General features: G+C 44.5%; 3 protein-coding genes across 9 annotated transcripts in view; 2 read left to right on the top strand and 1 right to left on the bottom strand.

Moving 5' to 3' along the window:
* The first annotated feature begins 606 nt into the window (after positions 1–606).
* Positions 607–1742, top strand: LOC126574155 (chymotrypsin-1-like). Its single transcript, XM_050234175.1, has 3 exons — positions 607–717; positions 791–1377; positions 1444–1742. Exons 1-3 carry the CDS (start codon positions 669–671, stop codon positions 1603–1605), a joined length of 798 nt encoding a protein of 265 aa, XP_050090132.1. The 5' UTR covers positions 607–668; the 3' UTR covers positions 1606–1742.
* Positions 1743–2743: 1001 nt separating this feature from the next.
* LOC126576618 (uncharacterized) lies at positions 2744–3307 on the bottom strand. The gene is made up of 2 exons (XM_050237924.1): positions 3020–3307; positions 2744–2960 (listed from the first exon to the last, which is right to left on the bottom strand). Exons 1-2 carry the CDS (start codon positions 3112–3114, stop codon positions 2744–2746), a joined length of 312 nt encoding a protein of 103 aa, XP_050093881.1. The 5' UTR covers positions 3115–3307.
* A 4324-nt stretch (positions 3308–7631) lies between these two features.
* LOC126574136 (SCY1-like protein 2) overlaps positions 7632–11158 on the top strand; it is a 68702-nt gene continuing 65175 nt past the window's right edge. For 6 of the 7 annotated variants that reach the window (XM_050234137.1, XM_050234136.1, XM_050234133.1 and 3 more), the window contains exons 1-2: positions 7632–7742; positions 8614–8919. The gene's annotated coding sequence lies outside the window, so the exon portion shown is untranslated. Of the gene's footprint in view, positions 7743–8560; positions 8920–11158 lie in introns of all 7 variants that reach the window. The other variant, XM_050234132.1, reaches the window with a different exon arrangement.

Raw genomic sequence — 11158 nt, 5'->3', positions numbered from 1 at the left:
TATGCTATACCGGTGGGATCGCGTAACTTAGTCGAGACAATCAGCGGAACGTAAAAGCTTTCCTGAGTAAGGTTTGAGCTTTGAATGTGTTTTGGCGTCTTATGTTCTAAAATTTAAATTAACGAAATTAAGCTACTGATACTAGCTACTAACGAGCTAATTGTACTATAATTAAGTTAAATCGAGGGGAAAGTAAATTAACAAAGGGTAATATCTTTTCATGAAAGTAAGAAGAAGACTTCACAACATTTTTCATGTTGTAATTAATTAGTAGTTTGAGTGACATGGGTGTTTTGTACCCAGAATTTTAGTTTGCGTTTTTTAATACAATAACCAATAAAAATTTATAAAACACAATGTACTGTGCATAAAATATCCCACAGTACTAAATTTAATCGGAGCGCATGAAAGCGAACAATCGAGTGACGCAGTTACTTATTTGTGTTTGTTACAAGAATGTACCCACACCTTAATCAGTCATTTTGTGCAAAGTTTCATCGTAATAATAAATAATAGGTGAGATTTCATGCAACCCGTATCAGTAGGGGTATGAGCTTCGCACAAATGGCTTATCATGCGATTTGGCAGCTATCGCGTATAAAGGATGGATTATCGTGGCGTCTGTTCAACAGTATTCTCAAGTAGTTGGGTGGCAGTAGAGCTGCTAAATGTTTCTTCTACTAGGAGTGCTTCTGGTCGCGTCAGGAGTGGTGCAAGGTTCGTGACGCACTAGCTCCACGAAGTTTACTAGCTACTAATTGTTTTCTTTTGCATAAAAAAATCTCTTTAGGAGGACCGATCGACAATGCTAGGATAGTGAATGGAACGGATGCTGCCATCGAAGACTATCCGTTCGTTGTGTCACTGCGTGGCTCCACCGGTGGCCACTCCTGTGGAGGAAGCATTTTGAACGAACTCTGGATCTTGACGGCTGCCCATTGCGTCGATTGGACGACACCACTGGCCCAGACGGTGCAGGTAGGTCGTTCGGACATTTCGCGGCCAGTTGATGAGTCGGTGTATGCAATCGAGGACGTTGTCATCCACCCGGGCTATAATCCTAGTGATAGTTATATCGACGACATTGCGCTACTTAAATTGCGCAAACCGTTGGTGTTTAGTGAAACCGTGCAACCGGTTCGGATACCGAATCGTTTCATGGAGGTGGACTTTGGGCCAAACAATGCCGCTGAGAACGTTGTTGTAACGCTGATTGGTTGGGGTCGTAACGCTACAGAGGGACCCGTACAGACAACGCTACAGGAGGTTGACTACTACCTTGTGCCGAACGACAAGTGTAATCAAATCCACAGTAGCCACATCTATCCGATGCAGATTTGTGCTGCCGAACCCGGCGGTGGTAAAGGACAGTGCAGTGTAAGTAACGGTTCGGGAGCTAACTGAAGGACACCTTTAACGAACTCGTGTTTTCCATTTTTGCAGGGCGATTCAGGTGGTCCGCTGCTGTGGAATGGAGTTCAAGTTGGTATCGTTTCTTGGAGTGTCAAACCATGCACTATCGCCCCGTACCCGGGAGTGCTGACCAAGGTTTCGTACTACGTAGACTTCATCAATACCCACGCAAAGAAATATTTGCAAGCATAAGGTAGATGCGGTCAAATTGATCGTCATTGCCAGCTATCAACGATTACAAACAAACACTCCTAGACAACCTGATAAGATTGTTCAACGGTATCTGGACTCTATACTGAACCATTGAATAAACGCACGTGGCAACTTTATCACAATCGTATACCGTTCTGTGGTGCTTATCGGGAGCATCAATTGTCATCGAACTACACTCTATAAGCCAGCCGATAAGCCAATTGGATGATATGCAATATCAATGACCATCCGTGGCACAAAACGTTTAAACTGTTTCTAGATAAAAATGATATATTGATGTAGTAGCGTATTGATAAGGCTTACGTTGAAATGTACTGGGGTTCCTAAGAGCTGTAGCTTAACCCTTGATGTAAAAGTGATAAGACATCTGAGACGACATCTGTTGGCAATGAGTTGCTATATTTTTGGAATGAATTGGTTATCCTTGCAGTGCTGAAAATGAATCCCATACAAGTAGCTTTGCTGTTCGAGCTTTAGTTATGTTAGTGTACATTTGGCGTGAAGCGCGGTAGCTTATTCTTTTTTTGAATGCCTTTGTTAAAGCCAACAAGAAAATGAAATTGTTTAGATAAGGTATCTGTTGTCTGCTTTCACAATTAAGCAGAGAGTCGCGATTATTCCTTTCAAAGTGTACGGCCTTTGCCAGGACTCTTTATTAACTCTTCGATACACGGGAAGAATTAGGATCTTTGCCCGCAATCGTTCCCTCGCTTCATCCTTTATCTCTGGTTCTCCCACTCTATCCTCTATCTCGTCCCGTTTTATCTCATTATTCCCTCACTCCTCGTCTCTATTCGCCTCTACTCGTGCTCCTGAGTGATCTAGCTGTCACCGGTGGTGAAGTACCACCTAACTTCGGCAACAGTATCTAATGCTAACCCTCTTTCGCGACATTTATCGATCAATTCAACTTACGCAAATTACGCAAAGCCATTGTAAACTCGCGTTATATTCGCGTGTTCATTGTTGCATGTGGAATCTGATGTAAAAGTATGTCTAAACCTCTAATCACATAATAGTGAGTAATTGTAGAAGAAAATATGTTGAAACAAGCAAGCCTTAAACAAGTATCCCGCCTGGCGCCAAGTGACGAAAACATTCCGTGCGCCGCGTGACGCTACCTGGCGCCTCCAGCACGCCTGTTCCTGTGACTTGTGCCTGGGTAGCCCGAACGGTCAATCATGGGCTCATTAATGTTTATGTGCCCAGCCTTCGAAAATCCCACCAGCGGATCCTTGATACAACCCGTTTTCGTTGTTCCATGGTACGGGTACGATACCGCATGGCCTGAGGGCTCCTGGCCAATAGCCAGTGAGTAGATTGTCTGGAACCAGCTGCAACGGATAGAGGGTAAAGTTAATAAACACACGAAAAGATGGAAGCACACCATTACCTCCACCGGATGATTGCTGCGAACAACAGGGAGTGCTGTCGATCGATATCGCCTCCGTTGGCTACACTCGCATGATAATTGCCAGCTACGGTCATAGCGATTAATTCCGGGGATTCTACGTGACGACTATATCGTCGTGCGAGGTAGCTCACTAGTGATGTTAGTCAACACAGCCATCAACATCAATCAGCAACCGCAGCACGGAACGCAACAAGACGCACAGAGCCAGCCCAGCCAAATCCAGCGCGGATCCATCTGAGCACGGAGGACACGCCGGCTGCTGCTCCGTAGCCCAGATGTTTGACACACCACGAACGATGACCTACTGCCGTGTGTGGCGCAGAGTGTGATGAAGCTACTGGCAGTGCTGGCGGCCCGAACCCAGATGGAGCTGTGGTGCAAGGTTTGTGCCGGGAAAAACTGTTGCATGTTACCGACGCTCCCCTCTGTCCAAAGGAAGAATGAACTTCGTTCGGTTACGGTGCTCGCTTGTGAAAGGGGAATTGTCGCGGCTTCGGCGAAAGCAAACACCACCACATTGCTCGAACCGAGACCGAGTGCAGCTGTCGAGATGATTTCAACGTTGGAGTGGGAACAACTGACGCTTTGACGCTTTTATTTCTGTATCTTTGCAATCCATTTTATTTCATTTGCTAAGTCCAGGAATATTCGTTTTCATTATACATTATTGGGATAGCTTTGAAATGCACCAACGAATTTAATGCATCAATGCATAATCAATTGCCTTACACATGAGCAAATATTTGCGATAATTAATTTGGAACATCTGGTGGAGGTGGCAATTAATGTCGCTATGTTAATCCACCTGTTGAGTTAATTAATTATATTTTAACTTCAGAGATTATTGGCAGCCCAGCCGTAATGCTATTCCCGGGACAATTTTGTTGACAAACTTTATCGACTCTGTGCTGTCACCAGGTAGACTAGGAAACTTTTCATAACGCTGTTCCCCCTTTTCATTTATCTGGAGAATTCGTACCAATCAGAAGTTTCGTACTGTATACACAGACAGATGGACGGATGGACGGATGGACTGATGGAAAGTATACTTTTCTGCGTTCTGATTGCATAAACCGGTTGCAATCCATCGCTGGATGCATTTCCGCATGGCACGTTCGTCATTACTCGCTTTATAATTGTTGATTTTTTCCGCTTGTTTGTTTTTTTTTTTGTTGATATTTTCTAGCATCCGACTGACCTGGGTCATTTGCTGCACCGGAAACAGTCATCAGCGTGGGATTGTTATTATTCATAGAAAGAGCTTCTCCGTAGCTCCGGGCATAGCACAGGGACTCTGCTTGGGTCCCAGTTCGGCGCGCAATGTTGTTGATGTATATTTAATTAGCACTCTATTCTCAAGCTCAGCCTTTCGGCACCCTATCTGCCATCCGGGAAATGCAGCTCAGCTGACATCAGAATCTGGGGTCATTTCAGAGAAACGCAAATGCCACGACAAGACAGGGCAGATTTTATATTTGTATTTTGTTCCGCCTCACTGGCCATGCCGCCCTCTAATGAAGCATGCGTAGCGTTGCATCGTAGCATGGAAGCGAGCATGGAACATGGTAAATATGTTAATTTCTCCGTTGCCTTGGCAAATGGTAAGTCAACAAATCCATTAGCCAAAGGTAAAGCGAGGAATATTGAAGTCACGTGTAAGGACCTCGGTTCAGCATGTTGGTAGTTCCGTTTCGTCGTCTGGTTGGTGAGTATGTTGAAGACATGCGCTTCAAAGGAAGGTCAGGTAAAGCTGCACATCATAAACGGTATGATCCCGGTATCTATGCGCTTCCTTTGTGGTAAGTTGTTATACAATAATGATAGAAAGGAAGATGATTCTAACCCATTTAAGAGATTTAGAATCTTAAGGAAAAGAATATCCAGGATTCTTAATTGTGAGCGCGAAATACCTAAAACTACCAAGAAGCATACAGTTCAAGTGGATTATACGACGCTATATCGAAAAACTATACTAACACTGGTTATGAAAGTAGTTTTGTGATAATGATAGTGGTTTTTCTGTTTTTGCCACTACCCAACAGGTCGATACACTTGCAACAAATGTTATAATAGACGAAGAGAAGCAGATCGATAGCAATCACCTCTGGTGCTCCCTTCACAACTTTCCCATAAATACCAAATCACATCACTGCCTCGTACCAGGTGAAGCTTTGAGCGTAAAGCAATGATACAATGTGAGATGAAATTCATTGTAAACCGTTCTTAGTAGAGCCATGTGTTGGGTTTTCCGATGGTGAAAACAGCAAACCAACAACAACCAGGGGGATTTATGAATGTTTGAGACCAAAGTACTAGGCGTTCTCTACTATCTAGCATTGCTATGAGGACAAACACGATGTTTCTCCGACGGTGGTTTTTTGGTGTCAAAGCCAATGGAAACCAACAGCTCAACTACAGACAGACAGTGACTTGCGGAGAGCTAACCACAAAAACCCCCTAGCCATCATCAATTCGCACGCATAATCCGAGCCTGCTGAACCGCACAACGGGATTTTAATCCCTGGGGCTACGTTGAAAGCATCCGCTTTCTCAGACATCAACCACAAGCTTCAGACTTGAGCATAGTAATCGTTTCGGGTTTGGTAATGTTGTGTGCTGGCTGGGTGATGGCTTTATTTCCCCATCATAGTATTAGCACCATCCAATTAGTGACACTGATTGCCTTACACAACACCACAGTGAGATTGTCTCTTACTAAAACCTCCCATTCCAGTCCTCTGGGCTGCATGGTATCACGTTGAAATTATTACCTGCCTCAACAGGAAACATGGAACGTTCCAATCTCCGGTGCAAGGGAAACTGAACTCCGCTACCAAAAAGGATCATTTTTAACCAATTTGCAGCTGTACTCGTGTTTCGTGTGTACTCATTGAGTCGACTGTGTCGATTGAAAATGCTTTGAATTAAATGAATTTAATTAGAAACATAGATATGCTACGTTCTATCTGTCCTCACTATAGCTCCGGCTTCCTTGTAGGTTAATATGTAATTTAAAAAATGACAAAAAAACTAGCAGAAATTCAAAGATACTTAACACACCAACTGAAGGCACGCTAGCATTTGAAGACAGCACTCACAATCTACGATAACTCACTGATACCACACAATAAATCGAACGCGGATTAAATATGCAAACGTATTCCACCTCATCAGCATCAATCAACAGATCTCCCCTGTAGGAGAACAACCGTAACGCATTATCATTACTTAACCCCCATAAAAATACGAGCTAATCGTTTATTTGGATTTTTAATCACGAGGATACTAATCCTGCATGCTATTAATTTTTGCTCACGCTTTGATGCCTTTATCGTTTGCTCGAATCGGTTCAAATTTATGATGGATTCCATCGAACAAAAGATAAATTATGTTAGAATTCATTCTGTAGACCGAGAAAGAGAGAGGGAGAGAGACAGGAAGAAGGTTTCGATAGCTCCGATAAAGCCTTGTAATTTGCATTATTCGACCCATTTCCGGAATCGTAAAACGCAATAAATGCATAATGCTATGGAAAGCATTCACCCGCATGGCGAGCATGCCAGCAGCAACGGGAGATGCCTACCGCAACAAAACAAGGCCTCGCCGAACTGGACGTTCGGGAGGAGACGTACGATGGCGCCGTACGGTTGCGCAGCGGAAGCTCGACAACACATCTGTGTACACCTCATGTTGAGCAAGGTTCACCCAGTTTCCAGCATTCAATATTCGCCGCTGCATTGACCCAATTCGGCAAAATGGTCCACTTCTGACCGTTCTGCCGTTGCTGCTGCTGGTGCTGGTGCTGTTTGCTTGTTCCCCGGGACAACCAAATCAAGCCAATCATCCGAAGAACCGTTTGGACACACGGGCCCGTTAGCATGCGCCGTAAGAATGCGTGCAAATGTCGGACAGCGTGGTCTTATGTTATTAAATTAATAATCGCCCAATCCGGATACAGCCAAACCAAAGTTTTTGGGAGAAATAACTTTAATTTAACTGTGAATAAATGCTTCTTCCGGCCATAGATATTATTCAGGGAACGCTCGTGTGTACGGTACGAACGAAATAGAAATAGCGGGGTGTTATGTTTTGATTAACAGGTAGTCGTTGGAAGGATGAACACCGATTCAGCGCGGCAGCAAATGCGGCACATGCGCATGGCGAGTGGACGAGCTACTGAAGCAACAGGATATCCCCGACAAACTAAATACTTTTATCAGCAATTCAGGAATTCGGATATTATATCGTGTTACAATAAAATACCAATCGATGGATATTTCTTTAAAGAAACAAAGAAGCTACTCATTGATACACGCTTGGTGTCATTAATTTTGGTCATCACAGAGCGCTGTTCAGGTCGATTGTGCCAGCCAGTAGCCGGGAAGGTGGAAGAAACTGTTGCTCGAATGAACCTCCGCTCCGTTCGATCCTTCCCCGGCCGAGGAAGGCAATGCACGCGTTCGGCTAGAAAAAGACACCATCGCCCCGGACAGAGCGAAGCTTCGGTGAGCAGCGCAACTACCGATCGCTGCTGCTGCTGCTGCTGCTTGCAGAGCAATCATCCCGTTCAGTTTTGGTGGAGACATCGAACCGTGCGGTTTAGGATCGTTCCTGGTGCTTTCATCGTGGTTTTCCTCGCTGTGTCAGCATTCCTTTTGCATCCTCTGCTTGGATGGTGGTGGTCACGGAGTGAAAGCAACGGGTTAGTGAAAGAGCTAAACGGAAAGCCCCCTCGCTCGGTAGTGCATTTGAATAAATAACAGTGTGTGGACCGTCTTGCGTGAGTCTGTCCAGCGTCCATCGTCCATTCCGCTCCATTCCCGTGGGAGAATTTAGAAGGGAAAAGGTGCAAAGAGTGAAAGCCAGAAGAAAGAAGTTTCCCCGTTCAATGTTCGATTCACCATCGCACCTGTGCCGTGGAGACATTGAAATATGCTTTGGATGAATGGTTTTTTCTGTGCTTGTGTGAGCGAGTGCGTATGAATTAAAGTAAAGCGTCCATCTAGCCTGTCATAAACTCCCCCGGGAGAAGGAAGAAAAGTGTCTAACTTTGTGTCTAAGTGTCTAACTGATGAGCAGCGAGTACGGGCTTTTGGAAAGAAAAATAGAAGATAGAAAGATATTGATATTATTGCTACGATAAAACGAATACTACCTGGTTCCTTTATACACTTCTTCCTTAATTTTCATACTATAATTTATACATTCTTAACATTTTAATAAATGTTGTTCAGAACATCATTGCATTTCGGCCACGAATGCCATCTAGATTCTATCACATCGACGGCGGAATCAGCCTTTTGCTCCATAGAATGCTATTCAATTATTATTTTCTGGAAAAGTTGTCACATTTCTCTAGTACCATGGCATGGGAAAAAAGGCCTCTTGTCTGCAAAGGTGACTAAACGTTTTCAAAACGCACCTTCGCTATATTCCTTCCCCAATTGTTATCATTCCACCATATTTACTTCTCTCTGAGACACTCGAGCGGTAAGATCATTAAAAATTCACGATAATTAGTTGATTACTCCTTCCCGGTACTTTTTGGCTGCGGTTTTACTGGCGGTTTGAAGCAACACGTAAAGTGGTTAGTGAATGGTATAGTGTTTGAGTGAAACGTGAGGTGAAAATTACGAAAAGTTGGTTAAAGTTGAATGTGATTCAGAGAGAGAGAGAAAGAGAGTGTGTTTTTACTGCGTCCGATATTTGTACCTCGAGGTTCCAACGTTCATATCAAAGCGTTCGGAGAAGTTACACGGTCACCGCAACGACGATTGTCTGTGCGAAGGATCACACTTAGTTAATTAAATTCTTGATCACTCTTGCACGACGTATAGGAGTGGTAGTGTGCAGGTAATCAAAAACACGGACCTCCGGAGGTAATTTGAAAACAATTATTAACATTTCATTTAGTTTTATTTATAGTCTACATTTATCACTGTTTCACACAGTTCTTGCTGGCGATATCGAAACACAAGAAAATCATTCGGTTGCACGAAAAATCTGGAATCCTTATTTAGATCCATCAGAATCATCCAGCCGCGATCAGATTCAGTCGAAGCCAGTAAATTAAGTTCGGAACTGAGTAACGTGAAACTTTTCTAAGTACGTTCCGCTACCCACTCCCAAGATTGCGCTCCGACTCTGGTCGGTTGGATTCTGGTTCTTTCGGTTAACGAAATTGCGTTTCATTTGGCTCTGGACGGGAGGAAAATCTGTTGAGGCCAGACAGGAAGGAAGGGCAGCGGGTTCAGGTTTCTTGACTCCGAACCGAAGGATCCGGGATCCGGTGCCGTTAGTGTGAACTTGAGAAACTAAAGCCACGGCTACGCCATCTTGACGAGACGTAATAGTCCAAACTGATGAACTTCCCTTTGCCAGTAACAGCTCATTGTCTGTCGGGTTGGGAGGAATTATGAAATTTTAATTAAATTTTAATGAAACATCCTTTCTACCTGCCGCTACCACCGCCGCGCTCACCTGTCCCCAGCCCCAGCACAGCAGCAGCGTGTTCCCTGTTCCGTGTAGCCACCCAAGGTTGGCTCCTGGCTCACACTACGCAAACATCGCGCGACAGTACATCTGCTTAAAAGCTTTCCCCCATTGCTCTGGCAGCTGTATCACTCGTCACACTTGAGGGAATTCTTCGGGGTTCTAATACAGATTACAAAGCGAACTGTTTGGTGGACCACCCCATTCGGTGGTCCAACATACTGGCACTCTGGCCAATAAGAAGATTAGTAATGCCTCGCAGCCCGCAGTCTGTTGACTTTCTATCAACTGTTTCCTTCTGCTTTTAAAGTTTTTGACCCGTTTCGTCGATATCAAAAGTTTTGGCGAAACTTTTACCGTTTTTCTTCTACAGACCTATACAGTCTCTTATCTTATAAGCGGAAGATGGTTTCCCGGGAACGCATGTAAATATTTGAGTTTAGTTTCTCGATTTTCCTCGGAAGCGGTCTGAAGGAATACTCAAACAAAGCCGGCATTGTTTTCAATGTGTCTCCAATGCTGATTGTGGTCTGTTCAGCTGTATGAATTCAAAAGAAATTTCCATATAACTTTAGGAACTTTAAAGAAAAAGGACGATAACGATGGAAATAACAGCCTTCGGAGCCTGTGTATCCATTGTGGCTTTCTTGTGCTGGGGTTGAATGGAGTATAAAAATAAGCTTTAGTGCTTTAAAATTAGCATCCTGTGATTGACCGCCCCCCGTAACGACCGTATCCGTGCAGTACCGGAAGTCAGCATCCGGAAATAAACATAATCCCAAGTAAAATGAAATCATTTTCTGCGTCGTTGCCAACGGACTGTCACGTTCAACAGGCCGGGACATGTTTGCTTGGTGGCCTGCGCCAGCTCGCCTGCCTTCTATTTCTGTCAACGTTTACGGTAAATTGGTCCAGTAAGCTGCCACTAACGCCATCAGCACTCCATCCGCTCGGATCCATCCGAGTAAGCCTGGTGAGCCTCGGCATTCACCAACATGTCGACAGCCTGATACGCTAAAAATCCCCCAATTTGATTAGTGATAGCAGCATCCCGTTGCTGTACGGAATCCCCCTCCTTACACACAGGATTTGAAGGCCTTCGTCCATCGGTGCGCTTCCGGTCAGGAGCGGATTTGTCGATGTCTCGCTCATCGAGGGCATCCGCGGTGTGACGCCATTGCACCTAGAATTCTACCAACGCGCTTAAGCTTCTTCGAACCTTCGAAAACCTTCAACAGCGCCAACACGCGCTCACACGTTCTGTGAAGGCGGTATCGAAGAGTCAAAGTCCCACCTTCGCTCCTAGACTGGACAGCGGCCCCTTAACGTTCTAACGCCGTGAGCGTTGCGTTGCTGACGGTGAGATTGGAAAAAATGAACTCAGGGGACAAAAGATAAGGGCCATAAAAAATGGATCAACTTGAGCAATCGAACGACGAGCGTCGAGCAGAACGAAATCCCTTAAGTATTTGCCATCTTCGGCTTCGGCGGCAGCATAACCGAGCACACCATTTCACTGAATGGAGCAATTGAAGAGGAGGACCTCCAATAAGACGATAATCATATTACAACGATCAGAAACATATGGCAGGCTTTGCGAAAGAAAAGTACATTAACAAAGCAAAA

This window comes from Anopheles aquasalis, chromosome 3 (assembly GCF_943734665.1).
Source record: "Anopheles aquasalis chromosome 3, idAnoAquaMG_Q_19, whole genome shotgun sequence".
Lineage (NCBI taxonomy): Eukaryota > Metazoa > Arthropoda > Insecta > Diptera > Culicidae > Anopheles > Anopheles aquasalis.
Note: the sequence above shows the minus strand (reverse complement) of the source record. Positions and strands in the feature narration are given on the sequence as shown.

Excerpts from the sequence above, each read along its gene's own strand:
- LOC126576618 (XM_050237924.1), bottom strand. The coding sequence starts at position 3,114 with ATGACCGTAGCTGGCAATTATCATGCGAGTGTAGCCAACGGAGGCGAT. Across the intron at positions 2,961-3,019 it reads GCAGCAATCATCCGGTGGAG|CTGGTTCCAGACAATCTACT; the intron begins GTAATGGTGTGC and ends TATCCGTTGCAG.
- LOC126574155 (XM_050234175.1), top strand. The coding sequence starts at position 669 with ATGTTTCTTCTACTAGGAGTGCTTCTGGTCGCGTCAGGAGTGGTGCAA. Across the intron at positions 718-790 it reads CGCGTCAGGAGTGGTGCAAG|GAGGACCGATCGACAATGCT; the intron begins GTTCGTGACGCA and ends AAATCTCTTTAG. Across the intron at positions 1,378-1,443 it reads GTGGTAAAGGACAGTGCAGT|GGCGATTCAGGTGGTCCGCT; the intron begins GTAAGTAACGGT and ends CCATTTTTGCAG.